This window comes from Corvus hawaiiensis, chromosome 3, assembly GCF_020740725.1.
Source record: "Corvus hawaiiensis isolate bCorHaw1 chromosome 3, bCorHaw1.pri.cur, whole genome shotgun sequence".
In the NCBI taxonomy this organism is placed as follows: Eukaryota; Metazoa; Chordata; class Aves; order Passeriformes; family Corvidae; genus Corvus; species Corvus hawaiiensis.
In genome coordinates, this window is record NC_063215.1 from 74,457,126 (window position 1) to 74,484,964 (window position 27,839).

A 27,839-nucleotide genomic window follows, 5' to 3' on the forward strand; every position below is an offset into this window, starting at 1 on the left:
TCTGAGGAGAGGACCTTGAGGAAAAATTTAATGGAACTAGTAGGACCCTTCTGGATTAAAAGCAACTTGCAAGCCTGCAGGAAAGCTCAGGGCTGTGGAAGAAGCACCCAAAGCTAGAAGGTATCCCCCAAAACCTGCACTGCACCTGTAGCCAAGAAACATTTTATGATGGGCTCAAGAAATCATCTGACCTATTGTGGCTGTGGAGGAGCAGAGCACACACAACAGTGTCTTTCTTTAGGAGGAATGAGCATCTGCATGACATGAAAACAACAACAGTAGGGAAAGAAAGAAAGAAAAAAAAAGAGGATGAACCCACATGTCACTGGTCTGCAAAATCCAATAGTGGAGGATCAGAGTTCGCCCCCCCCTCCCCCGTGGCTGAAGGGACACCAGAGCCAGCCTGCCTGGCCTGTGGGAGGAGCCGAGAAAGGAACCATCACATCACTTTTGGCCAGCGTTCAGGAAGGCACCGACTGGCTCTAGAAGAAGTCATCAGCAAGTCTCTTCTGCTACATTCTGCAAATAGGCCTTTCAAAGGGACGATGGGTGAGGTAAAAAGAGGTAGAATTTGTGGGAAATCATACTCCTCAAAGACAACCTTCCTCAGAACTGGAGAAGAAACTTCTTTCATATTTGTAGGCAATTTTCCTTGGCTCGTGATGATTGCAAACTGCAGAATAACTAAGGTTTGCTCACCTGCAAAAGCAACATGAGATCTGCCCACCCATCCTGACACATGGCACCATGGCTGCCGTAGGACATACACACCAGGCCTTATCCGAATGCAGGAATACCAGACCTCTCCCCTCAGAGTCAGAGCACTACTCCCAAATTTGGAGGTGCAAGCAGACAACCCTACCTAAGAAACCGATTGATTCCTCTTCCTGCATGGAAACATTTCACCCCAGGATTCCAGCTAAACACGGAAAGGACTGAACCACGGGATGGACGTGGGCAATGGCTCAAAAGAACAGTACAAAGGATAAGTAAAGAAAGGGAAGAAACAGAGAAGGGTTTGAAGCAGGAATGCCAGCGAAATGGACACATGAACAGCATACAAGGGGAAACTGTGGTCACCGTAAGCATTCCTTTATGTTAAAAACTGTATCTAACCATGTCTCTAACAGCTGCGGATGATAGCAATTCAAACATCAAGGTTTGTGGCTACCAGTGTGGGAATGTGGATGGGAAGTTGGGTCATATGGGAACTGAGAGCTTGTTGATTAGTGGCAGCATGACTGGAAGCCTGCAAACCCTGCTCAATCCCAGACCTGCAGGTTCTCAGCTGCTCAGGAAATCAAGTTCCCCTTATTTATGGCCCAAGACTAGATCAATGCATTGGGGACCTTGTGGTAATTTTAAATTCAGTTCCTTCGGTCAACTCCAAGTCTCTTTTATAGCTGAGTCACTTGGTTTCAAAGTGTTGTTTCCAACTTCTTGCAGGGCTGTCTTCCTGTCCCACGTCCTCCCCAGTCCCACCCTACTTGCATGTGCACCCGCTGTCCCACTCCTTGCTGTCCCACTCCTTGCCATTCTTCCCCCCTTTGTCTCCACCTCACTTCCTTCCATTTTGCCTCTCCACTGCCTTCACCCTTCCCAACTAACCCTTTACTGTCACACTCCAGACTTCCTTAAGTTTTGACCAGTTTCTTTTCCAAAATGGGAAGTGGTAAACCAACCTACTACTACACACTGTTGTCTGGTAAAAATCCTGTCACTTTATCTCCTCCCCTTTCTACCATCTTCCTTTTGTTTGTCTTGGCTGCCCTTTTGCCTACTCTTAAACTGCAAACTCTTTGAGGGCAGTGCCAGAATCTGGTCTGGATTCTATAAAGCACCTAATATGCTAAATATCATAATAGGTCCGGTTTATTTTCTTCTTTTTCTTTTGATTTTTAATACTCAGCGAACATCCAAGTAAGCAGGAGTTTAAGTAGACAGACATTTGTGTCTTGTCAACAGGAAGTTTCTCTTGCATAACTTCTCCAGCAGTTCTGGAAAGCTAAATCTGGGTGCATTTTCCCTCACTGAAAATTAACAGTCAGGGGAAAAAAAGTGAACCTGTAACGAAAAGCCATCTCTGAGAAAGGAGATTCCAGAAAGGCAGATGATTTTTAGCACGCAGAGCTGCCCTTGTGAAACATCTGCTATGACGTAGTCCTGTTCTGGCTGCAGACCAAGCGTATCAATAGCTCCATAGAGTAATGGGATAAGAAATGGGAAAATTGCCACTGCTTCTTTAGCAGCTTGTTTTGCTGACAAATGTCTGTCACTTTTCAAATAGCTACAGTGCAATTGTTTTTTGGGGAAAATATTTCCTTCAGCAGGAGGTTTGTAGGCTATTAGCTACTTCCCATCTGTGCTGGTGTTTTAATACACCCCACATACACTTTGCTCCTTATTAGAAATTATTCACAGCTTTTGATTACAGGCAGGCAGCCTGAAATTTAGAAATCATGGATGCCATTAAAAAAATTTCTCTTGCCTTACTGAAAATTTAAGTCTCAAAATCATTAGAACCAGTACATACTTGTTGAAAGAGCATCTACTTCTAAAGATTGCTTGGGAAAACAAAGTACTCTTTTTAGACATCTGTAGTTTTAAAATAATGAATGACTGTATAAAAGCAGAAGCTGACTAAAGTGGTGGCCACTGTGTGCTTGTTCCATGGCTAGAGGCACACTGTCACTGAGCCAAGCAGTGCAATGTGCTGGAATTCATCTCATCCCTTTTCAAACGGTGCGATGAACATTTTTTAATTCCCCCGATAGCTGCTAGGACAGACAAGAGACAGACCTCTGTTTAATATCACACACGTTGTCTAATAGTATTTGCTTTCACTTCACACACTTACACTAAACAAGCAATGACTTGCAGTAAATTTAGTTGTGCCAAAAGAGACACAACCACACTGTAGCTGCATCAACTGAAATGCTAGATGTATGCATCTCAGGGACGGGGTGAAACCCCAAAACTGTTCCTTATTAGCAAGCATCCTCCTTTCTTTCCCCTCCTCTCATCAGAGAAAAAAGGTGAGACGTAAAAACGTGGGTACTGTTGCAGATTTGTGCCAGGGATATACTCGCTTTGTCATCTGAATCCTTTGCATTTTTTTAATTCAAGAGAATCACATGAAGTTTCTACCCTAACTAGTTTTCAGACTTCACAGAATAAAGTTAAGGAGAAAGAGAAAAGAGATTCAGGATTAGAAAGTGCCCACTGAAGTCTGAATATAGGAATGGAGAGAAATTTCCAAGTGAAGTCCTGCACAGTGGGAAACTTGCACCGTAATTGTAATTTACCACTTGGGCTGACAGGCAAAAGGACCAACATAGAGACAGTGACTACTTTTCAGAATTTATTGTAAAAAATAGTATTAAACAATAGGAAAAATGCCACTCCTTGTTCAAGCCACCACATATTGCTTTATGTGGAAACAATGGAAAAATTTGACAGAAATTTATTTACCCATTCCTATCCATATATCAGATGATTCCAGCTACTCAGGACATGCTCATGGGAAAAATATCGGCAGTATCACAGCATATGGAAGTGGAAATAAAAAACATGCAGTATTTTCAATTGCAGTTGGGAGGCCTATTTCCTGGAGTCTAGAGATCATGTTGTTTTATCTGTTTTCCTTTAGCATTATGTACATTATCAGACTTTCATAACTTCAGACACCAGCATAAAGCCCTGATTTTTTGCCAACAGTGACATACCCTCCTCAAAGATAAATGTGGAAACCATAATGCCTGCCTTACTTCTGTTTGCAATTTCCTTTCCACAGGAACATGCAGATGATATAGTTCCTGCTAACATATATTTAAAGCTTGGCTAGCCCTTTTTCACTTATACCAGTTCAACCCCAGTGGAGGTCCTCAGGGCAGCACAAACAATGGAGAACAGACTTCCAGCACTGCAATCCATTTGTTCTGGCCAAAAACTGCTTGTCCTAACACCAAATTACATACTCTGTATGAGAACTTCTTTGTCTACAAACAGAAGTATGTCAGATTCTGCATTAAATCATATTACAAAAAATGTAAAACAATACATTCCACAATTATTTTTTTGTGGATTTTCTAGCTCATCTCAAAACTGTGAAGTACCAGTGTTAGCTCAGACAGAGCTCAGTTTTAACAGAGACCCAAAATAATGGGTGCACAATAGTATTCACCTGGTGCAATTAGCTGCATTATCAATTGGCAAAAAGTTGACTTAGTTTCACACTTTGAAGCATTAACCAGAGAAAACTTGAATTACATGGCACTGTTGAGACCACCTCAGTTTCAAGTCAAGGGATGCACTTACACACAGGTGCATTGTTGTAGGTATGACATGAGTATTGAACCCAAATACTCAGGAAATGGGGATAACGCTAAGTAAGAGCACCTAACCATTCTTTTTCCACTGCTGTGCTTGATGAAAACTTGTAACAACAGCTTGAGGTGAGGTGATGCAAATGACAGTCACTGGAGCAGAGTGCAGTGGAAATTTTGGTCATTCTGAAAGAAGATACAATGGAGCAATACAGAAAATTCCAGAACAAGAGGCCAAAGTCAAACATTTTTTCTCTTGCACACCATAAAAAGTATTTTGGTTACGAATTACCACTGCAAATAGCCTTCTCATAGATAAAACTAAAAATGTCTCTGCCTAAAAAGCTTTGAAAAGGGTCAAAACCCCACAAACCGTAACTAAAGACCTTTCTCTAAGTCCTCTTCCCTTCTGAGTTGCAAGAGCCTCCTTATTTTAAGGAAGACCCTCCTCTTGGTCAATCAATTCCGTTTTGGTGGAGAACACATCAGCCAACATGTGCTTTGGGATTTCAGATCCCCGTACTTTCAACGTGTAGCAGGCATTCTCTACTTTTGCCAGACTCTGTTTCAAGGTATAGAGCTTCTTTGAGACTTCGTAAGGTCCAGTGTTGCCAATGAAAGTAAACCCATCGTAAATCTGCCGCAAGAACTGGCTCAGTTCAAAGGGCGTGTCTATGTCCCCGTTCCCAACGCTGCTGATGCACAGCCGCATCAGCTCTCCCGTCAGATCAGCCACTCCCAGCAGGTAATCCACGGGTGTTACCTTCAGGCTCCAAGTATGGGGCTGTTTATCATGGGCATTGGAGGTCTGGGGACAGAACAGAAGAAAGTCCAGTACAGAGAACTGTGACAAAGCCGTCCGTAATGGGTCAAATACACAAACTCATCTAGCATAACTGGAAATTTAAAACATTCTGGAAAATTAAGTATGATAAACATACCCTAACTCTACCATCTTTATTTGCAAACAGAATTATCACATCTCTGTAGCAACATTTATTTGCAGTTGTTTGGGGTTTTTTTTCATCTGACAGATCTTGGCCTGATAGATTTTTTCCTAAATGGTCTGTCCAAAACTAGCAAATCAATTAAAAATAGTCTGCATTATGAAAACAAACCACATAATTTTGTAATACTGTCTTGAATTTCAAAATATATTCTCTACAAGAAGCCATAGTCTTCTCAGATCTGTTTTGTATCAACTGAGCTTATTAAAAGAGCAAACAAAAATCTTAATGAAGTAAACCCATTACAAAGTTACAAGTTTGCTCCTATATCCAAGTTTCCAATACTTTTTATTGCCATAATATTGGTAACATGGGAGACAATGCAGGTTTCTGTGATGCCATGATGATTTTTGCCTTTTCTTTTATATACCTTTTATATAACTTTTATATAGCTTTTATGTATCCTCAGTGTTCTTAACATGCATACTTGTAATTCCTAAGTCCGATAACTTAGCATAATCCTAATATTTTATTAAACCAAGAAACCAGACATCCTAAAGGCATCGCAGTTGGAGGCCAAAAAGCCCTATGCTATCCTGAAAAACCAAGGTCCTCTCTAAAACGCATCCTGTAAACTAAAATTAAGCCCATCCAGGAAAAAAATTCCTCAAAATGAGAAAATATCATGCTAATCATTCAAGCCTCTCATTGGGAAACCTTTCATAAATACTCTAATTTGCAAGATCTATAAATTGTATATGTGGTCTATCATATGGGTGCATTTTGGCGCATTCCACCTTGGCGAAGTGGTGCACCATAAGGATCCTTATTAAATACCGAAGTAAGACCCTTTTTTCCCTTAACTGTGTCTGGCTCTTAATTTTTAAGATCAGGAAAAGGCAACATCTGTCTGTTCACTTGTTCCCATAATATGCTATCTACCCAAACTGACAGATCTGGTCAGAGGCATGCAGACTGCAGTTAACAACTTCATACTCTGTTAAAACAAGTGTGCCACAATGGACTTGCCTCTGGTAAAAATAAATTAATTTAAGCTAAAAATCAGGCTTCTCTGCAAATATCTTACCAAGAGAATAAAGAAAGAATGAGAAGTGCTTTACAGCAGAATCTCTTCAGCAGAAGCAGACTCAGGAATTTATGTAAAGTAGCATTACTGTAGACTGCACCTCGACTGCACATGCACTTCTGTAGATTGCTACCAAATCACTGTTGTGCCCTGCCAACAATCAAACTGCACCCAGTTTACTGTGGTTGGTGACAGTAGTTTTTCCCTACGAGCCCTTTAGGGCAGGGTAGGAGTAGAGGCAAGTCAAGAAACAGCAGATATGGTATTAGGGCTAAGGTATGATGGGACACCAGCTTGTCCTCTGAAAGGAATCAGCTCCAGGAGAGTTACAAATGACGAAGCTAAGACACGTGCAGGGTGTTTTACACAAGGCGAATACAGTGCCTCCAGTGACTAGTTCAATACCAGCAGTTAAGATTTCATTTGTGGAGTTCATCCTGCCTTGGTTTGTCTCCCCCAACTTCTCCAACATCACAATACCCCAGCAAGTCTTACAGACAGTCCCAGGCACTAAAAATCCATCCATTACATTTGTTACGTAGTATTTCACCGGCCTGGATCTTTCGCCGTACCAGAAAAGAGTTCAGTTTGTTCTGAATAAAAAGGATGTGAAATTTATAAACTTGTATCCCACGGATTTAGTTTACTACTTATCAGAATAAAAAGCATGTTTTGAACAAGTTAGTCAAAGCCCACATGTATATCTAATCCCATTCCACGAATTGGCCTTATTTAATCAGATGCCAAAAATGTGACTAAGCCTTCTTGCTGCATTTCCATCCCAGAAAGATGTTTGTCAATTGAGAAAAGAAAAACTTTTACCATGTTTGTTGTTTCTTCTCTGTCTTCTGCTGTAAATATTAGTTGTTTGTTGATCTCTTCAACACTAATCAAAGATCGTGTTTTGATAAAATACTGAAACGAAACTGCCTCAACATATTCTTGAAGTCCTGCAAAAACAGCAGAATTAAGCTAATGCTTCAACTTTCCAGCAATGATCCATGCTCAAAATTATTTGTTTTTTAAGAAATCTTTTAAGTGAGACTATTCGAACGTTACCAGCAGAAAGTGAAAACTAACACAATCCAGAAATAACATTGAAACATAATCTAACATAGTGCATTTCTGAAGTATGAAAGTCTGACCGAGCACACTGACAAGCAAGTTTTACTCCAACTGCATTTTTCATGCAGAACCTTCTATAATTTCAATATAAAGCATCATGGTACTCTCAGAAACATACTGAACAGCAGCTCCCCACAGTGTTCTCAAGCACTCATACTTGGACCAGTATTGTTTAATATCTGCATCGATGTCATAAAGTGTTGGATCGAGTGCACCCTCAGTAAATTTGCAGATAACACCAAGTTGTGCAGTGCAGCTGACACACCTGAAGGATGGGATGCCATCCAGAGGGATCTGGATAAGCTTGAGAAGTTGGGCTCATGGGAATCCCATGCAGTTTAACAAGAGCAAGTGCAAGGTGCTGCACCTGGGTCAGGAGATTCTCAGTATCAACGCAGGCTGGGGGATGAACAGATTGAGAGCAGCCCAGCCCTCAAGAAGGACTTACAGTAGATACTTGTTTAAAACTGAATTTCCCACTTCTCCATTTTGTGGGAATCAGGCTCCTTAAAATACACAGGCTTGGTGAAATTAATGTTCAAGACAAAGCATCTGTTGTTACAAATCACTCCAGAGCAAATAAATAAATAAATAAATAATCAAACAAGCAAACCAGACAGGACTGTGATGTCCAATGAGAGGACTAACAGGTGATCCTGCTTTGGCAGGAGGGTTGGACTAGGTCATCTCTAGAGGTCCTTCCCAACCCTAACTGTTCCATGATTGTAAAAATATAGGAGTGACTGCTCTGTCTAAAAGAACTTACACTCTACAATTAAGGCCTGCAGGGGGACAAAAGGAGTCGATGTGTTGGCAAGGGAATAAAAGGCAGGATAACAAATGTAGCTTATACCAGATTTGTATGCCATCTACAGCTACCTGCCACAATTACCTCTCACTACCTACTTAGCAGATGGTGATTTTATTATGCATTACAGCAAAGGTGAGATCTAAAAAAAAAGAGTTTGAACATTCAGAGATTTCACAGGTTGTCAGCTTTTCCTTATGTGCAGAGAGCAGATTTGGGGGAAGCATGTAAGAAAAGTTCATAAGCAGCAAGCTGAAGCTGGCACTGTTGGTGGGAAAAAAGGCAGAAACAAAGCTGGAACAGCCACGGCAGTACTGAGCTAAAAAAAGTTGTAAAGACAAAGTCAATGCCTGTGTATATCTGACCCATGAACAGCGAAAGCCCAAAGAGGACATTAAAGGAACAGACACATGACAGAGATGGTTCTAGCAGAGCTATTCTGAGCCATTTTAAGGGGATGACTTCACTTCAAGAGAAGCAAACAGGTATCATGCTGCAAGAGGGCCAGGATTAGACAATAGTTTTGTCAATGAGAAAATGAGGATGCAACCAAGGGTACCAGAAGTAGAATCCTGTTTCCATTAGAAAATCTTAATCCCCTCAACTGACCTGTACCAGAGCCAGGGCCTCAGCCTATAGAAATATGCAGGAAGAAGCAAATTTAGACTTCACCTGGATCAAAGAAATAGTCTAAATCAAAAAGAAGAGAACATAGATTTGAATAACAGACGAGGGTGGAAATACCTTGAAAAACTAGCATAACCTCAAGGGGTAGGAGGCTTTCCATATTACAGTCACAAAAGTGTGAAAAGTGACCTGCATTTTTTTTCCTTTTAAATATGTGTTTGAGCAGAAGCAACTCAGAACAGCAATTCAGCCTGCACCCTTTCTAGTACTCCACAGCAGCAGTGGGAAAAGCAGAATAAATATGCAGCAACCAAACTCACACTCAGCACTGCTGTTCACAAACCAGAACATAAACAGGGAGCTGGCAAGGCCAATTAAACATCATAATTTAATCAACAGAATTCAGGTAAAGCATTCTGAGCACAAGCAATAGAAGAATACTAGATAAAAGCTACTCAGGATCTGTTAAGATAAATAACTTCAGAAGCTGCAGAGAGGTAGATTTCATCACTCACTCCTTCCCTGACTTACCTTCTGATGTAACAGGACCAGTAATTCATTAGGAAATTTTGGCTTTTTCTGTAAGCTACCAGATACAGCAGCACTCAACATGACAACATCTGTGAGAATCTCTCTCTGCTATCTGTGGAGAAGACTATCACACATGAAGAATCAACTTGGCATTTTCCACAGCTCTCAGAGAGATCAAATCAGCCCTCAAACCTTTTGGTAAACAGTTTTCTCGATCAGTCAGATCTCCCACTTTCAACTCACTCCACTTTACTACTTCACACATTTTTTGACCTTTTCCAAGTGTTTGGCTCCTCTGTTCTTTCATCTTTATGTACTTTTTTATGTGGGCATATTTATATGCATGTACACACATAGATCTTTGCTTCCTCCTGCCATCCCACCCTAGCTGACATGTTCCAGCCTTGTGCTCCTTCCTTTTGTTTAACAACACCATGTGAATGTTGCACACAATCTGCCATTTACTGTCACATTTTCACAATTAGGGAATCTATCTCCCACTATTTAGTAAGCCTTACAAAACTCATTTAAAGTTACCATTACAAATAGACTGGTAACAAATCCTGTTCAAAACTATTTTGCAAAAAACATTAGTATTTTACTTTTTTCTTTTTTTTTAGTAAGTCCTTCTTCTAGAAGTAGCTACAATATGACATTTCAATGACCCAAGACCTTGAAATAGGGTATTTCCATGTGCAGGTAGAAGGATGTTTAAACACGTTATGTTTTAACTTAATGGTAGGACATCCGCTATTTTCAGCAAATAATTCCCAAGGTGAAAAACCCCGTCCCATTTCACTACACCATCCAACAATACCTTTCCCCTTATGCTCTTGTTTTGGATTTATTCCAAAATTGGCTTATTTATGGACGGAGCTGCCAGTAATGGAATAGTTTATAAGACTGCCTTTTATAGGTTTGGGGTTTTTTGTAGTACACGGTCAAAAATCCCAATTAAAAACACTGTATTATTTTTACTAGTACCTCTTAAAATTACAGATGTAAGGTAAAAAAGTAACTGCTTAAGTATTTTGATATTTTATTTCATTTATTCCATATAAACAGCTTGTACTAGAGAAGTGACAGTGACCCAGTCTAGCAGCTCCCTTCTACGTTTTAAATATTTATTTTCTACATAAGAACTAGAGAGCTACACTGAGATATCTTCTGAGCATGTATCTATAAAGAAAGGAGATTTTTCTGCCTGAAAGCTTGAGCCCTTTTTTGCCAGCTGGTATTCAAGACGTTTTTCCTTAACTACATATGCAAGCTCTGAGAAAGAAGAAAAAGTAGTTTGTCTTAGAAACTTAGCAAGAAATTAGGTTTCTTAAATAAAAAATGATTTTAAAAAAGTCATTGGTGCACTCAATCCAAAAGTCAAGTGAATGCACAAGACAGAGGAAAAGCTAGTTCTGTTTAAAGAATGAGTAAATAATAGAAATTACTTAATTGCAGGAGTCATATTAGGGTAAACAGAATCTAATTCCACCTGAGATGTGCATCCATGCATGCATGCAAGTTTCAAACCAGAATGACAGACCAAGTAAGAGGTGAACGTTTCCTCCTAAAATTTTGTTTCCTTCATTTCCTCCTTTAAATCTCAGTTCGACAGTTACAAAACAGGTTCAAATAGATTTCATGCTTCTTGATTGTGAAGGTCAGCAATGCCAGTGCCACCTGCCATCTTCCCGAATAAGCAGCTTCTCTCCCTATTTCTTCTCAAACACATTTCATTTCTCATCCTTTGTCCTGTTTCTCTCTATCTTTCTGTTTAGAGAGGAGCCTGTGCTGATGGTTAGGACACAAGCAGATAGACACAAGTCTGTGCTCTCTCACCCAGCTCCTCCCCTAAGCCGTGCAGCAGGAATCACAGGCCAAGAGCAGCCACTGGAAAGATGGTAGGAAGATATACACAGCAAGTTTCTTCCAGGATCACCGTATGAAGGGTGGGGTACATTATTTACAGGGCGAGTCATGTGAAACTACCCACTTGCTGATTCATTACAAAACCAAAACAGCACCGACAAGGCTCTATCTTATCCTCATGTTTAGGCTGGCAAGTTACATTGGCATTTAAAAAAAAAATCAAAAACCAAACACAGAAAAAAACTTCTTTCTCCTCCCCCAAAACCAAAGAAGGCACAACAAAAAAACTCCACCACCAAAACCTAGAAATCCCCACCATAACCCAGAAAAAAAGAGTCATATCCTTGTGGAAATCCCAAACAGAGAAATAATTCTGCAGAATAAAGGGAGCATGGTAAAGTTAAAGAACTCATTCCTAGAAGCATATGGATGAATAAAGGGGAGAACGAGTGAAATAAGCAAACAATTAACCAGGTACATCATCGACTGAAACAAGTACACACAATAAATTAAGAAGTACTAATACAAAAACAAAATCCAGTGTCCTATTAAGAGGAAACTGGTAATTCACACCCTAATCTATTCCTTTAAAGTTCTCTTCATACTTGACAATGATTCCCAAGATCCACAGGTCTTTTTCTGGGCAGAAGGGGTATAAACTTATGTAATTAAAATAAAGCTGAGGCTATGAAACAATCAAACTGTTTTCTTGATTGTGAGCATGAAGTCAAAGGTTAATTTTACAACATACACTGAAAGAGGATAAAGCCAGCTCTCCTCACAGACAGGAATGTTCTGGACATCCCATTGTGAAAATGGCTTAAAAGGGTAATTCCAGTCAGGGATGGATTTTATAAAACAGTACTAACAAATACAAATAAAAGTACTAGAACAAAAGTCTATATGAGCTTACAAATTCGGACAAAAACATCTGTTTCTATTCTCTGAGTAGTAATTCAAAAGCTGAGTAGGTTCACTATTATATCAATAATTAAATTCATGTAAATTTTTTCTATAAAGCCCTGAATGCTTTGTTCATTAGTCAATTGCTACTTGACACATCCACGACCATCAAAAAATTCTGTTCTCTTCTAGCTGCATGTGTTAAATGATGTATTTCAGATACTGAAGTGTTAATATTGTTTGCACTTTGTTTAAAGCTGACTACACACCAAATTCAGGGAAAAGGTAATACCAAGATTAGTCAGTTTTCCCAAAAACCACAGAAACAAATTTAGGTTCCCTATCAGACAGGTGGCTGTGAGAGTTAAATTATTTCTCAAAACAGACACAAAAACCCTTCAAAGAACTGCAAAGAATATTTTAATCTCTCATTGCAGAGAACATGTAAATCAAGCCTTTTTTATATTGCTATTAAAAACACATGGACATATGACAAATGACAGGCCTTTTTGCAGATTAATAATTGTGGGTGAGAAATTCACAAACTTTTATTTTCCTTCTTCTTGGGGACCTGAAGGATGTACCATGGTTATTTTTGTTATCAAGGTTTTTGTTCTGAAGTTTGGCGTTTTATTCCAACTCGCCAGTCCCAAACATAGTAATTCTGAAGAGCACCCAATGTTCTACACGAGTTCTTAAAGAAAACTATTCCTGTGACAAGTAGTCTTCCTGATCTCTTTGACTATCCTCAACTACCTTCTAATTAATACAGAGTTTTAAAAGTCATTCAGTCAGATGGCAAATTTTACACTACTGACAGCCTTGAGGGCAAGTGTTCAAGATACCAAAGAAAGGAAGCTCTGACTCAGCCAGGATGTTCACTGATCAAAGAAGAAAGAGCACCTAACACAACACAGCTTCTGCAGTTCAAAACACAGTGAAAGTTCTTCTTAAGATGATGATGTTTCCATGCAACAGACCCAACTCACCAGCACATTAGAAGAACCAACAGTGGCCATTTATCCTCATAAACACAGATCTGCGAGATGGCTGGCACAAAGGTACTTCACCACTCGCCAACTTCTACTTCTCACGTCGTGACTACAAAACAAAAACTTAACCACGATGTGCTATCCTGGTCCTTTCTCGGAATGGAGTTCCTCTGTGACACATTCTCCTGTGTGATTTTAAATAAACAAACAAAAAAGCTTCATAGATTTTTTTTTTTTAACTTCTCTTAAGTTCCAGCTGCACTTGGTTCCTGCAAAGGCTGGAGAGATCTGGTCTGTGAATGGCTAATGTCAATAGCTGCAGTGTTGAAAAAAATTCCTGAGCCAGAGCACAAGGTCTCCTCCTTTTGCCAGCTATGAAACTGAATTTATAGACAAACAATGTTGCTGGTTTCAGGTTGTCATGTGAATAACTGCAGTATTTGTCGTAATAGTACAGCAGGGCTTTAGGACATTTAGGTCTTAAGATAGAAGTAGGAAAATACAATTTTTGTGATCACGCATCTTTAAAAGACTGTACATAGCTTCTCTTTGGCCTTATGCTGCTCTGAACGGCTCCTGCTGAATTTACACCTCCTTCAGGGATGAGCTGATAATCAATTCTCACATAGTGCATGCCTAGTTTGTTCATGACAGAATTTGCATTCATCTTCGCAGGTTTGTTTTAATTTTTTGTGTATGAACATACAAAACCTGAAGCAGAAAATACAAAATGAAAGGCTTTGCAGTTGCTGGCTTTTCCCTTTCCCTAGAAGAACCTAGGAAAAAGGCATGAACCAAAAATAATGAAACGGTAGTAAAAGGCAACGAACTGAAGGTATCAAATTTCAAATAGGCAACTTGCAAAATGAAAAAAAACCAAACCAGTTTGACCAAGCGAGGATATGAGTTCAGAGAAACACAGAAAGTAACAAAACAGAAAGAAGGAAATTAACAAAACTGTATCTAATAACCACTATCTTATTCATTGCAAATTCCATTAATTTTCCAGTATAATCAGGAAACTTTGTTTCCATTTCTGGCATTTTACCCCTCACCTACAACAGCAAAGAGATTAATTCCTCAGTTACATCCTGTTCCTGTGTTACTATGTTTTCCCACCATCTTGCATAAACCTGATTGCTTCCTTCACAGACAGCTTTCCTTTCAAGTTTTAGGTGTATTTAGGTCTTATCCTGGGTGAGACATTTACAATTCATGATCCCTTCCTCCTGCAGTACAAAGCCTTTCCTTTCTATTACCAACCTACAATTAAATATGCCATCCATTTTAACTACAGTTTTTAAACTTTCTCAAGGAAAAAAACAGGTGTCCTACTTATACTGTTCCTGATGTGCAGAACAGTACATTAATATTATATCCTTGATATTATGTACCTTGATATAATTTCAGAAATACATGTGTGTTTACAAAGGTAGAACAATTTCCGTATGTTATTTTCATATTTTGAGTTTAAAAGCTAAGGGGAAAAAGAAAAACAAACAAAAAAAAAACCCCCCCTCCCCCCCAAAAAAAACAACCAGGTAAACACAGAAATCGTTACTGAATAGTTCCTTTAGTTTGCATTCTAATTAAAATCCTTCATACAATACCCAAAAAAAAATGTTATTACTTAAATCATCAGTAATCTAAAGCTGACCTGCTTGGACAGACCCCACTCATCTCCATAGCATTTCTTACAGCATCCTGTCTGGTGGTCCTATATACTGCAGTTAAAAAGTGGCATTCTAGTGCAACTGAAGTGTTTCCTTTTCAGCCACACAGACTTAACTGGCCTTGTCCAATCGAGCAATGCAGCTTGTTGCAGTATCTTACAGGCCTAAAGTGACTCTAAATGGCATAAGGCAGGAGACAGAAATAAGCTCCATTATATCAATCTCTCAGAACACAAATAGTGCCTGCACAAGAGAAATGATGTGTTAGACTGCATCAGTGCTGAACTTTTACACAGCATTTCCTGCATCATCATCAGCAGAAGCAGCCACAGAGCAATAGTTTTGACAAGGTGCTGACATTTTACAGCCTCATCATCTAATCCTATTGAGAGCAAGTGCAGACATGATAAACAGCTAATGAGCTTCCCTGTGCATACCACTCCATTCGCCACTGCTGCAAGCACAGGCACACAGCAAAGGTCAGCCAACAGTGCTCTACTTGCATCTACCATCATCACCCCACAGCACTCCACTTAAGAAGCTCCAGAAGAATTACAGGCTCCCCATGCAGTATTTTGTCTTAAGGGGCAAAAAACTGAGTAAGTCTTCAAATGGCTAGAAATTTAATTTAACAAAGTCATGTTAAAAAGGTACTCCATTTAATCCCACACAACACCAACCTATCAAGCAATCCTTAATTTTCCCTCTGCATTACACAAGTTTTGCATTTATGCAGAGTAGATTTAGAACATGCTTTGAATAATTACATACATCCTAACATAGAATCATAGAATTTTTTAGGTTTTAGGATCACTGAGTCCAACCACTAACCCAACACTGCCAAATCCACCACTAAACCATGTCTCTTAAGAGCCACATCTACATGTCTTTTCAATACCTCCAGGGATGGTGACTCCACCACTCTCCTGGACAGCCTGTTCCAATGCTTGACAACCCTTCCCATGATTAAATTTTTCCTAATATACCATCTAAACCTCCCCTAGAGTGACTTGAGGCCATTTCTTCATGTCCTATTGCTTGTTACATTGGAGAAGAGACCATCCCACATCTGGCTACACCCTCCTTTCAGGCAGTTGTAAAGAGCAATGAGGTCCCTTCTGAGCATCCTTTTCTCCAGGCTAAACACCTCCAGCTCCTTTGGCCACTCTTTATCAGACTTATGCTCCAAACCTTTCACTTGTTCCACTGCCCTTCTCTGGACATGGGTTCCAGCACGTCAATGTCTGTCTTGTAGTGATGGGTCCAAAACTGGATACAGAAGTTGAGGTGCAGCCAGTGCTGAATACAGGGGGACAATTACTGCCCTGTTCCTGCTGGCCACACAATTGGTGATAGAAGCCAGGATGCCACTGGACTTCTTGGCCACCTGGGCATGCACTGGATCATGTTCAGCTGCTGTCAAACAGAAACCCCAGGTCCTTTTCTAATGAGCAGTTTTCCAGTTACTCTTCCCCAGCCTGTAGCACTGCATGGGGTTGTTATAGCTGAAGTGTAGGACCATACACATGTTGCAGAGCACTTCTTTCTTGTCTTTAAGTCCTGTACAGATCTTTTCTGTATACTGTTGATATCTCCCCCAGTAGTTGAGAGTTAAATATCTATATATATATAAACGCTCAAACACTTATATATACAAATAAAAAATCCTGAAAAATTTCTTCCTTCCTTTCATAAATCCATACAATCTTTTCCAGTCCTTTTCTTGCATAGTGTCTCTCAACAATTTTAAAGAAAGAGTACATATTTCCTCACAGGATATATAAGGTATACACTGCAAAGCGGGCCAAAGGAGCAGGAATTCTATATTACAAATAGTAAAGCTTTAAAAATATCAACAAAGCAGAACATTCTAACATAACAAATGAAGAGCTCTGCATTAAAAAAAGACTTCATTATTTCAGTATCTCTTTGTTTGCTTGTTTAATCATCCCCTGGGACAATCTGTACTGTTAAGAAACGTGTAGAAAACAGTCATCAGTTTTTGTTGTTGTTCAATTAGTGCTATACTCAGTGTTTGAGCTCATGCAAGTGTCCTTTGGGGAAATGTCCTGCGTGCCATTAGCACTATTCTTAATGAGGGAAAGCATGAAACTCCTTTAGTGCTCTGCCAGAATTGTTTTATCTTCAAGTCAAAAGAACAACTGCTTGGAGTAACCCCAAAAAAAGCATTTAACAATTACAAGTGGCAAACAATATTCCCAAGCATAATACTCATAGCATTCTTCTATTTATAGGCTAACAGTTATTATACTGAATAAAATATGTATTAGGCAGCTTTATTATGCAGACAATCATGATTCCCCAGTTAAGGCTGCTACAGTGGTTGCCATTATAAGCTCCATTTTGAACCCTTTTACTCCTTCTGTGAGAGGTAGGGTGGGGAACAGGAGGATGTTTCATGTTTGATTTCAAGACAAAGGAGAATATTTTTAGGAAGTTTGAGGTTAATTAGACATGCTGCTTTTGAGATATGGGACATAGGTGTTTCTTTATTCTTTTTGAAAGAAAAAAGCAGTTTAATGGCAATGTTTTTGTTCATAAAATGCTTTTTAACTAGTTCTCCAGAATTTCTTTAAAATACAAAATCAGAGCTGAAAACTAGGTTAAAGGAAGGTCAAGACTTACAGCCCTAGGAAATATATAAAGACAAAAGATCTAGCACTCTTCTTAGCTACATTTATTTTCAAAAAGACATGCAAGCTTTTTGCACTGAAAAAAAAAAACAAAGCAACAATTAAAGAACACTAGGCTTAGAACCAAAACTAAAAGCAACATTCTTAACTCTTATCACTTCCCAATTATAGTTCTTCATAAACAGCGGCAGGCAGGTGGAATAAAGCACTCTCTCCCAGTTGCTCTTCACCTAACTGTCCCCTCATTCTTCCTGTTTCTAGGTTTTCTATCTCAGCTTCGTAATTCTGACATCAAGCATCTTCACATCTCTGGCACCTCCTTGATCCCAGCTTCAGCACGATCAAGATCTACAAGTCTTGAAGGCTGCATATTCCTTTTTTTGCCATCCCAATGACTAACTGGAGAGTGGAGGATTTAATGAAGGTAAGAGTAAAGGTCTGGCTGAAAGCTAGCATTTTATACTTCTTATGCACACAAGCTCATTTACACAATGCCTAAAAGCATTCCCTGTCTTCCCAGTGACACACAGGTATATTCTAACACTCCCTCACAAAACATGCACCATGGGCACCAGCTGGCATCCAGAGCAGGGCAACAAAGATGGCGAAAGGGTTGGAAGAAATGTGCTATAAAGGAGCACATTAGGATTTTGGGCTTGTCTAGTTTGGAGAGGACAAAGCTGAGGGGCAACTTCATTGCTCCCTACAGGTTCCTGAGGAGGGCAAGTGGAGAAGGTGGTGCAGGAGACAGATCTCCTGTCCCATCCACTGATAGGATGTGTGGGAATGGCTCTAAGCTGCATCAGGTGAGGGCATTTATTTTGAAAAGGAGGTGAAATACAGGAATTGGCTTCCTAGAGAGGTGGTTGATGCCCCAAGCCTGTCAGTGTTTAGAAGACGCATTTGGACAATGCTCTTAACGACTTGCTTTGACTTTTGGTCTGCCCTGAAGTAAGCCCTGTGTAAGACATGAGTACAAGTCAACCTGAGCATTGTTTGTCTTGCAGATTACATACATGTATTTGCTGCTGATTTATCAAATCGATCTTATGGACATTTTTAAACAAATAATTCAGGGCAAATCTTCAGCTCTCGTCAGCTGAAGAAGTTTTGCCTAAACACAGAAAGATATACACAATTCCAAATATGTTAAAAATGAGATTGATAGACACAAGACACTTTTATACCATGACTAAGATGTCAAAGAAGCAGTTACATATTTTAGTCATGCGTTGCCATAACCAAGGCATACCAATTTTAGGTAATATTCAGATTGTCAGCAAAGATTCAGCAAAGAAATATGGTTTGACAGCCAAGAGTCATGAATGAACTGGGATTTAATATTTCAAGAATGTTAGCAAAGACTGCTGTTTACAGAGAGGAGCAGAAAAAGATGCAATTGAAACACACAAACTGGTTTAATGCTTGTAACAGAGAGGCAGAAGCACATTCTGAGCCTAGAAGAAAGAAAATGCTAATCTAAGGATTTAAATTCATTAACTTTATCAACTCAAAATCACTTTATCACTCAAAATGGATAATTTCATAAGACAGTCGCTCCCACTCTCCTCTTAGAAATTATAACCCTTCAGGAGGGGTAAGTGAGTGTGCTACATATATTCCTCTCTGTCAAAGAAGATCAGCCAGTACATTTGTTAGAACTACTCTCAACTTCAGTTTAGGTCAGGGTCCAAATTTTTCTAGTTGTAGACTCCCATTTAAATCTTCCTTTAAACTGTAATGAATCTGTAGGACAATAGCTTCTCTAATACCAGAGCTAACTCTGCTAGTAACAAAGATTAACCTGAGTCCTGATTTATAACCACAGAAATGTAACAAATTCAGACCTGCAGCATGAAGAGGAAGTATTGCTACAGAAAGAGAAACTAAGCTTAGTTCAAAACTGCGTACTTTTCCTATTTTAAAATTATTTACCTGGAGATATAGCTCTGTGGAACTGATACATGTCTTCTCCAATCAGTTCTTGTGCAACCTGCTTGATCTTCCGTCGGACAGCATCTAGCTTGACTTCAGATTCACTTAGTATTTCTTCCCCATTGGGAGCACTGCAAACATAAAACAGAAACTGAAAGAGCAGTTTCCAGAACATGAGCAAACTGTTAAAAAACATTACACTTTTTCTTTTACTGATCAATACATTTTTACTAGCTTCAAGAAAAAGCAAAACTGATACTAGAATGAGAAACAGTTTAACTTTCATAGATACCTATTGCAGATTCTGAAATTCTGTAGATTGTTACCTAGAAAATAATCAACCACCCAGAGTTCTGGTAGCATGATGTTTATTCCAGACTACAGTCATGATTATTGTTTAAGTAAGAAAAAGGAGAAACACATACAAAGGCTTCAAAAAATATCCCAGAAAACTAGCAGTATTTACAGAAGTCCTTCACCCTCTTAAAAAAAAAAATCAGTATTGCAAAATACAATACATTATGTACTTCTACATGTGATTTTTTTTTAAGGAAGTAGTTACGGACTATGTTGCTCAGGAACAGCTGAAATATCTGACTCAAAACCACAATATATACTTGGCATTTAAAGTTTAGTTTATCTAATTTCCTTTAAACTTTCTCCTCCCTTGAGCCCAAATAATCCATGGTATATTAGTTTACAGTCTCTTTAAGGAACTACTGATTGATTGGTCTCGAGAAAACACTTAAAAGCAAACAGTAAAATTTACTGAAATTAAAGCCACAATAATTGCAAAAAGCAAAGAAGGAAATACAAAATACAGCATGGAAAACTTCCGCTCTCACAAAAACAGGAATGTCTTATAAAACAGGAATCTAAATTCAGAGTAATGAGGAGTTTTTTGTTGTTGTTCTTTCCTCCACCAGTTCCCAGCTACCTAGCCTCTGCAGTGGGAGTAGTTATTTACAGTCAAGGCTGTAGAGGTTACTGGAATTATCACAATACCTCTTTGCAGAAGTAAACCAAGTTAAAGAGCAGGCAACTTCATAATCTCCATTTATAACTGTAACTATAAACAGCTACTACTTCAACATAAATATATTGATAGGTAACAAAATGTAAATTAAAATAAATGAAATTACAAAGAAAAGGGAGAGCTGTTAAAACACGCAAGACCAGTGTTTGTCATGTACAGCAAACACTTTATAGAACAGGCTGTGCAAAGCCTCAAATTTTCCTGTTGCTCTTCTAGTTTGCTTCTGGCTTCCAAAGATTGCTTGAAGGCTTGTGAGAACACAAAACATATAGAAGCTCAAAACTTCACACAAAAGCCTATCCAGCTGTAGTATTTGCATAAACAGACCCCAGGTCACCTCCTATTTGCATTGATGACCTCGGGTGGGGCTGCAACAACCAAAACGGTGATGGAACTGCCCAGGCAAGTAACCTGAAGGAAGGGTGCGCACTCCTCTCTCCCAACTTGCTGAAAGCTGGAAGGCTCTCATCTGTTGCTTACTCTACTGCTCTACACTGGTTTAACAAACCAATAAAACCAACCCAGAAACCTGAACCAGCATCTTTTAATTCTCTAACTGGAGTGTGCATTCATTAGCTTGCATCCACCCTAAAGAATGTTTATGGGAAGTTAATTAAATTCCTCTCAACAGAACATTGCAGCTGTTACTCACAGACAACACTGCAAGGCAGACTGTAGGTTTCTACCAACATTTTCACGCTCAACGTGACTCACCTGGTGAACCTGTGGAGCAGAAATATCGTTCTTTTGCTTTCGATAGTTATATCCCGACTAAGCTTCACGAGCCGTTCGTATTTATCGTGCCTGGTGTCAAGCTCCAGCTGGAATGCTGCCAAGTCAATCATTACAGCAAAAGCTCAATTATCACATGAACACAGCACAGGGGAAGAGCAAAGCACCTATGCTGCACCAACTCCTTACAGCCCCCAGCCCCACCAGCCTTGTCCCTGGGCGCCTTTCCCCAGGGTGGGCTGCCCCTGCCTGGGGCATGGCTGCAGAGGCCACCACTGCCTGTCACCTGCCAGAGCTGCAAAACTCATCATCAATACTACCTTTGTTTATAAAGTCAGGTTGAAGTAGACATCAGTCCTGATGATGCCTTAAAGCAGCCTGAACAATTTTTAAGGTAAAATACTTGGTTTCACTAATAAAATCTATTCCACAACACTGTTGTTCTGGAAATGGGACTGAAAATTTCACCCAAATTCAGCAAGATAAATCAAAAAATAAAACCCTACCATCATTTGTTAATAAGATTCACCAGTGCCTAAACCAATCAAATAAAAAGCATCTGGCTAAGGCACATATACTATTCAAAATGCATCATTTAGTTAGAAGAAAGGTTGCATTTCACATCCCAGATAGACTTGGACAAAAGTTGAGTATTCTAATATCTCTAAGGATGAGATCAATTATTTAAAATAAGATTTCTGACTTGCTGATGTTAATTCTCTCTAACTACAATGAATACAGAGAAGAGAGGAAGCGTATCTGGTTATGACAGTCAAACATTATGAATGTTTCACAAATACCATTAACATTTTATAGATCATTATTCTAGTAAATAAATCACTAATAGACGCTTAGAAGAAATCAAACAAATTTCCTATGTAATTGTCTGAGGTGTCAAAGCCTCTGTGCAAGAAAATGCAGGAAATAAACTAAGAGGTTGCATTTTTAAAGGGTCTGACAAGTGAGTAACCTTTAAAAAAGTATAGCAGTTCACTGGCAAGCAAGGTTTAGAAGACACTAGAAAAATAGCTCTGTATTTCTCATTGCCTTGGTAAAAACTTGGTTCCTCTCATTTTGTTCTGTTCTCCCCAATCTTATTCTGAAACTCTAAGATAAGTCACAAATGCTTCTGCTCTCTTAATTCTTACTCATGTCTGTTTGGTGTGTCTCTTTCAAATTCTGAGAATCAATTCCACCCTTGAATTATCACCAAGAAATTTTCCCTCAGATCATAGTGAAAGGAACCTGAGGAAGGGTGATTTCCCTTCACAGGATGCCACATATGACATTTCCAAGGACCATTTACAAATGTCATCTACTGGGAAATTCACTATTCTTAACACCTGCAATTATTAGCAACACCCCCAGTCTTTTCTGGATAGTTGTGGCTTTTAGACTTCTATGTTAGGTTTTAAACCTGTTAGGGACTACTGTGAAATGCTTTCTATTCTAAAGTAAACCAGACAAATAAAATAATCTTTAGCCTAACAGGATGCAAGAAAACCTACTGTATTGTGTTACTGCCTAAAATTGCAAAGGATTAGTACCTGGGGGTTCACCAAGCTAACACATCAAAACCATACCGTAATTTCCTACATACATGACACTGTAATGTCTCATTTAGCACTGAACGTAAAGACTCAGACTCCAATGATAATTTTGGTGGTGCAAAATCAGACCATTAAAAATGACACTTACTAAACCTTAACCCTATAAATCAAGGTAGCACCCACTCTCTTTATCACTGAGCTGTCATATTTAAAACATATTTCCAAAAAAAAGTGTAACTCCTTGGGTTTTGACTCATTAGACCATTCTGTGATTCTCTGATTACTACAGAAGACAATTTCTCATTATTTTTTTAGAAAACTTTGGTGCAAATAGATCGATTCAAGCACATCTTTTTTTCAGAGATTAAAAAGAGCAAAATGTGTATACCCATTTAAGGCCACACACTAACGGGGCAACCCCGGTTGTGTGTACAGACCAGGAATGAGGGGCTGAAGAGCCGTGCTGCAGAAAGGGCCCTGGGGGTCCTGGTCGATGGCAAGTTGAACATGAGCCAGCAGTGCCCTGGCAGCCAGGAGGGCCAACCCTGTCCTGGGGGGCATCAGGCTCAGCATCACCAGCTGGGCAAGGGAGGGGATTGTCCTGCTCTGCTCTGCACTAGGGCAGTTTCACCTCAAATACTGCGTGCAGTTTTTTGGGCAAAACAGTACAAAAAAGATCTTAAGATCTTAGAGAACATCCAAAGGAAGGCAATGAAGATGGTGAAGAGTCTGGAGGGGAAGCCATATGAGCAACAGCTGAGGTCACTCAATTTGTTCATTCTGCAGAAGAGGAGACAGAGGGCAGACTTTCAACATCCTCATGAGGGAAAGAAAGCAGAGGGGTAGGTACCAGTCTCTTCACTCTGATGACCAGTGACAGGGTTCGAAGAAAGAGCCTGAAGTTGTGTCAAGGGAGGTTTAGGTTAGGTATCAGGAAAGGTTCTTCACCCAGAGGAACAGGCTCCCGAGAGAAGTGGTCACAGCAACAATCCTGTTTTGAGTTCAAGAAGCAACTGGACAATATTCTCAGGCACATGGTGTGAGTCTTGGGATGTCCTACACAGAGCCAGGAGTTTGACTCGATCATCCTGATGGATTGGTTCCAACTTAGCATATTCCATGATTCTATGATTAAGTTTTTTAGATTCAGACAACATACACAGAAACAGTGCACAGCTCTGGTTCACCTTATACAACCTGCTCAATTATAAACCATCTGGAGCACATATTTTCCTAATGCTTGTGCCTGACGGGGAGACAAAGACCACCAGCGTCTCTCTCTGGGGCAGTGCACTTAGTACTGCACTAAGCATTTTTGCAATAAATACAAAGAGTGGATCTCTGAAAAACTTTGAAGAAACCATGTCCCTTAAATTATTTCTGAAATTAACCAAACACAAATGACTGGATCTCATGAGAAGGGAGGGAAACAAGCTGTTTTGAAGTGGAAGTAATAGCACTTTATGACAAACTGATATTCATGAGAGCAAAAAATTAAAGTTGAAAGTACAGTTGCACTACTTAATTCAAGAGCAAGTGTGTATACAATATTCAATTTGAATGATAGAGTGGTTTGGTTGGAAGGAGCCTTGAAGATCACCCAGTTCCAACCCCTCCTCCCATGGGCAAGGACACTTTCCACTAGACCAGGTTGCTCAAATCCCCCTCCAACCCAGCCTTGAACACTGCCAGGGATGGGGCATCCACAGCTTCTCTAGGCAAAGTTCAGGGGTCATGGTTAATCATCTGCCAAGCTGATTTACACAGAAAAATATAAGCACCCATTTTAAAAAAAAGCCAAGAAGTTACATGACATTGAAGTAACCATCTAAAGCAGCCGGACAGCTTATACTTCACCCTTCTTAGCTTCATAAAAAATACCTAGCACGGGGAAAATTTTACAACAAGAATAAATCTGTTCCCCATATCAAATCTCCTTCCCTCTTGTCAAGGCTTCTCATTTCTGAAGGTCAACTTTGCTTTCTTAGGGGTTGTCTAATGAGAAATTTAAATTTACTGGAGTTTAAATCTGGTTTGGTGAAAAATCTTATAAAAATAATTTGGCTGAAGGGAAGTTTACACCTGCCTATTTAAAGAATCTCAAATATATGTTAATATTTAAAAGGCATTCAAACTGAACTAAGTGTCTACATACAGGTCTATATTAGTTAGTTGAAGTCTTTTTTTGAAAAAGTGCAGGTATAAACAAATACCAACTCTTTAAAACAATGCATCCAGATTTACACTAAAGTAGCTTAGTCATCTGTGCACCACAGCCAAGGTCAGAACCTCCTCAGTTTCTCAAAGGTCACCACCTCCTCCTCTTGCCCCTGTGGCTCAGGTTTTGTATTACACCTCTGCAGATCCTGCAGTTTTCTGCCACCAAAGGGCCCGGTCACCTTTTGCCTGGCTGAACACTTGCGCACTGTGCTCAGCATCAGGTTCAGCACAAGCAAGGAGGGCAGGTGGAACAGCAGGTGGGATGGAAACGGGAGCAAGTCATGAATCAGGTGGAGCCATGCAAAATCCCACCCCCAGGACTTCACCGCACAAAATGCAGAACACTAAGCCCTAACTGTATGGAGTGTGAGTCCAACTAGTTTCTCCCGCAGAGTTTATTCCACTAATAATTTCCTAGCAATTTCTACACCGCGTTTTTATAATCTGGTTTTCCAAATGCTTACTTACATTTAAAAGACGTCATCAAAGCTGAGGGTGGATTAACATTCTCTTTTTCCTCTCTTCTTTGACCATGTGGAAAATTGTCATGCTTTCGTTTTCTGAACCCACCTGATCCTATTAAATAGAAGAGACACACAAAAAAAGCAATACTTAAAAATATAGTTTTTGTCAGAGCATAAGGAGCACCAGAATGCTGTCTTCAGAGCATTCCTGACCGCAGTCATATTCTACAGGACTGAATAAGGTAACTGCATGAGCCTTATTATCAACTCATGCCAGCTTCACATTATCATGTTACTTTTCCTACGACATTGCTAGTGAAAATTAGAAAAAAAAAATCCATTTCAATGGATGAGTGTGGCAGGATCCTGTGTCTTTTTTTTGGTAATGTCTTCAGGTCTTCACACCCTTTTATGTTTTCTTGCTTTAAGCGAATGGTTGCATGGAAATCCTTGTGTGAACAAGGACCTAAAGGATTAGACATTTCTTTTCCTTCCTTTTTTAAACTATTCTAAATATTCAGTTGAAATTAGTCACTAAACCTGCAAGATTTTATTACTGTGATTTACATCATGGGTCTTCAGTAACCAGAAAAAGAAGCAAGGCATAATTTAAGCAGACTATCCCTATTCAGATATGTAGGTTTAGTTCCTGCAGTGTAACTTCTTAGGCCCTTACACTCTACCCATTAACCAGTTTCTTCTCTGAATGTAGCCGCTCACTTCAACTGCTTTGTGTGCCTCTTCCTTAACCCTCCTTTTCAGACCCACACCCAGAACTCATCCCTTTTGGACTATCTTTTACTCCCAATTTATACCTTGTATCATTTCTACCTTTTATCCTTCCTTCACCTTGGACTGACTCATTGTGTCACCCACGTGTCACCCATGTGTCCTCTTTCTCTCTCCCTCCTTTTGGTGACAGCTGGACACTCTGTTCCTTACAGAGCCCAAAATTTGGCAAACTTGAATACAGGCAAACCTTTTGAATACATGGAGTTCTCTCAATTTCCTTAAAAGAAGAACCAAGGGAAGCTACTTAAAAGCTACACATGAACACTGGATTTTAAAATGTTTCCGCTTAATTGTTTATTATCCCAAACCAAAACCAGAAGTGGGCGTAGCTACTTTCTTAAAGAGGAAACTGAAAATAATTTTTTCCTTATTTTCTGTTGGACATGAGTTCAGGGTTTTGTTTTTCCTATAGCAGTTGAAAACACTAAATGCATCCCCTGAAAGAGTGCTGAAGGGAGATCTGTGTGATTCTTGGTGATGTTAAGCAATAGGACAAGAGGCAACAGGCAGAAACCAATACATAGGAAGTTCCATTCTTCCTGAATACGAGGAAGAACTTCTTCACTGTGTGGGTGACCGAGCACTGGAACACATTGTCCTGAGAGGTTGTGGAGTCTCCCTCACTGGAGATGTTCAAGAATCGTCTGGACACAATCCCGTGCCACGTGCTCTAGGATGACCCTGCCTGAGCAGGGAGCTTGGAATAGATGACCCACTGTAGTCCCTTCCACCCTGACCCGTTCTGTGACTCTGATTCTGCGACTGCCAGGGCTAAGCCAACACACAGGCAGCAGGGCAAGCTATGAAAAATATGTATTTCACATATATATTAGGTAATATACATAATATGTTATACATATATATATATACATAAATAGACACACTATACTCAACAGCTAGCACAAGCGCTTTACAGGCCTAACACACTCAGCTTCCCTCTGAAGAAGCATCTGCTTTTCCAGCCCCAGGGATGCAGATTCCTACAGCCACATTCTCTGGCGCACCCGGACAGCCCCAGCGGGAAGGCAGGGCACCCACGAAGGAAAGGTCAGTGACACCCGTGAAGGAGCGGCCTCTCAGTGAGAGTTTCACGACGCAGCCGAAGGGCACCGCTGGGCACGGCAGAAGCTCCGCACCCTGGCCTCCTCCGAGCCGCGGGGCCTCCCTCCGCTTCAGCCGGCTCCAGCTCCTCACGCCTCGGTCTCCTGAGGGTGGGAAAGGAAGGGAAGGGGAGGGAAGGAGACATCACCTTCCTTGCCGCTCATCCCGGTGCCGCCGCCGCGCCGTGTCCCCCAGGCAACCCGCAGCCGCCCCGCGCGCCGCAAGGGCCCCGCCGCCCCCGCCCTACCGGCGCCATGGCGGGGCGTCCCGCGAGTGCCTGACGCCGAGACGCCACACGTGCGGAAGGAGCCCGGTCCGCCGCCCGCGGCGCGGCAGGCACGGTGCGGAGCAGGGGCGGCGCGGAGGATGATTCGGACGTTGCTGCCCGCGAAATCGGGGCAGCGCCGAGGCCGGGCCGTGCCTCCGAGAAGGCGATTCCCTGGGCAGCTAGTGTGCGACCCCGTCGTGGGG

The 27,839-nt window shown here is 40.4% G+C and overlaps 1 protein-coding gene and 1 long non-coding RNA gene across 2 annotated transcripts in view; one reads left to right on the top strand and one right to left on the bottom strand.

Moving 5' to 3' along the window:
- The first annotated feature begins 995 nt into the window (after window positions 1–995).
- The window catches only part of LOC125323712, a 57,773-nt gene continuing 30,929 nt past the window's right edge, over window positions 996–27,839 (top strand). Inside the window, exons 1-2 of the long non-coding RNA XR_007202621.1 lie at window positions 996–1,081; window positions 17,800–17,962. This is a non-coding gene — a long non-coding RNA (uncharacterized LOC125323712). The remainder of the gene's footprint in view (window positions 1,082–17,799; window positions 17,963–27,839) is intronic.
- On the bottom strand, window positions 3,349–27,580 carry TSNAX (translin associated factor X). Its single transcript, XM_048298898.1, has 6 exons — window positions 27,517–27,580; window positions 25,480–25,587; window positions 21,224–21,338; window positions 19,474–19,604; window positions 7,182–7,309; window positions 3,349–5,133 (listed from the first exon to the last, which is right to left on the bottom strand). The coding sequence occupies exons 1-6, from the start codon at window positions 27,530–27,532 to the stop codon at window positions 4,759–4,761; spliced, it is 873 nt and encodes a 290-aa protein (XP_048154855.1). The 5' UTR covers window positions 27,533–27,580; the 3' UTR covers window positions 3,349–4,758.

Coding starts and splice junctions, on each gene's coding strand:
- TSNAX (XM_048298898.1), bottom strand. Junction 21,339..25,479: donor TTTGATGACGTCTTTTAAAT/GTAAGTAAGCAT, acceptor TTGACTTGGCAG/CATTCCAGCTGGAGCTTGAC. Junction 5,134..7,181: donor GAGAAGAAACAACAAACATG/GTAAAAGTTTTT, acceptor TTCTGTCCCCAG/ACCTCCAATGCCCATGATAA.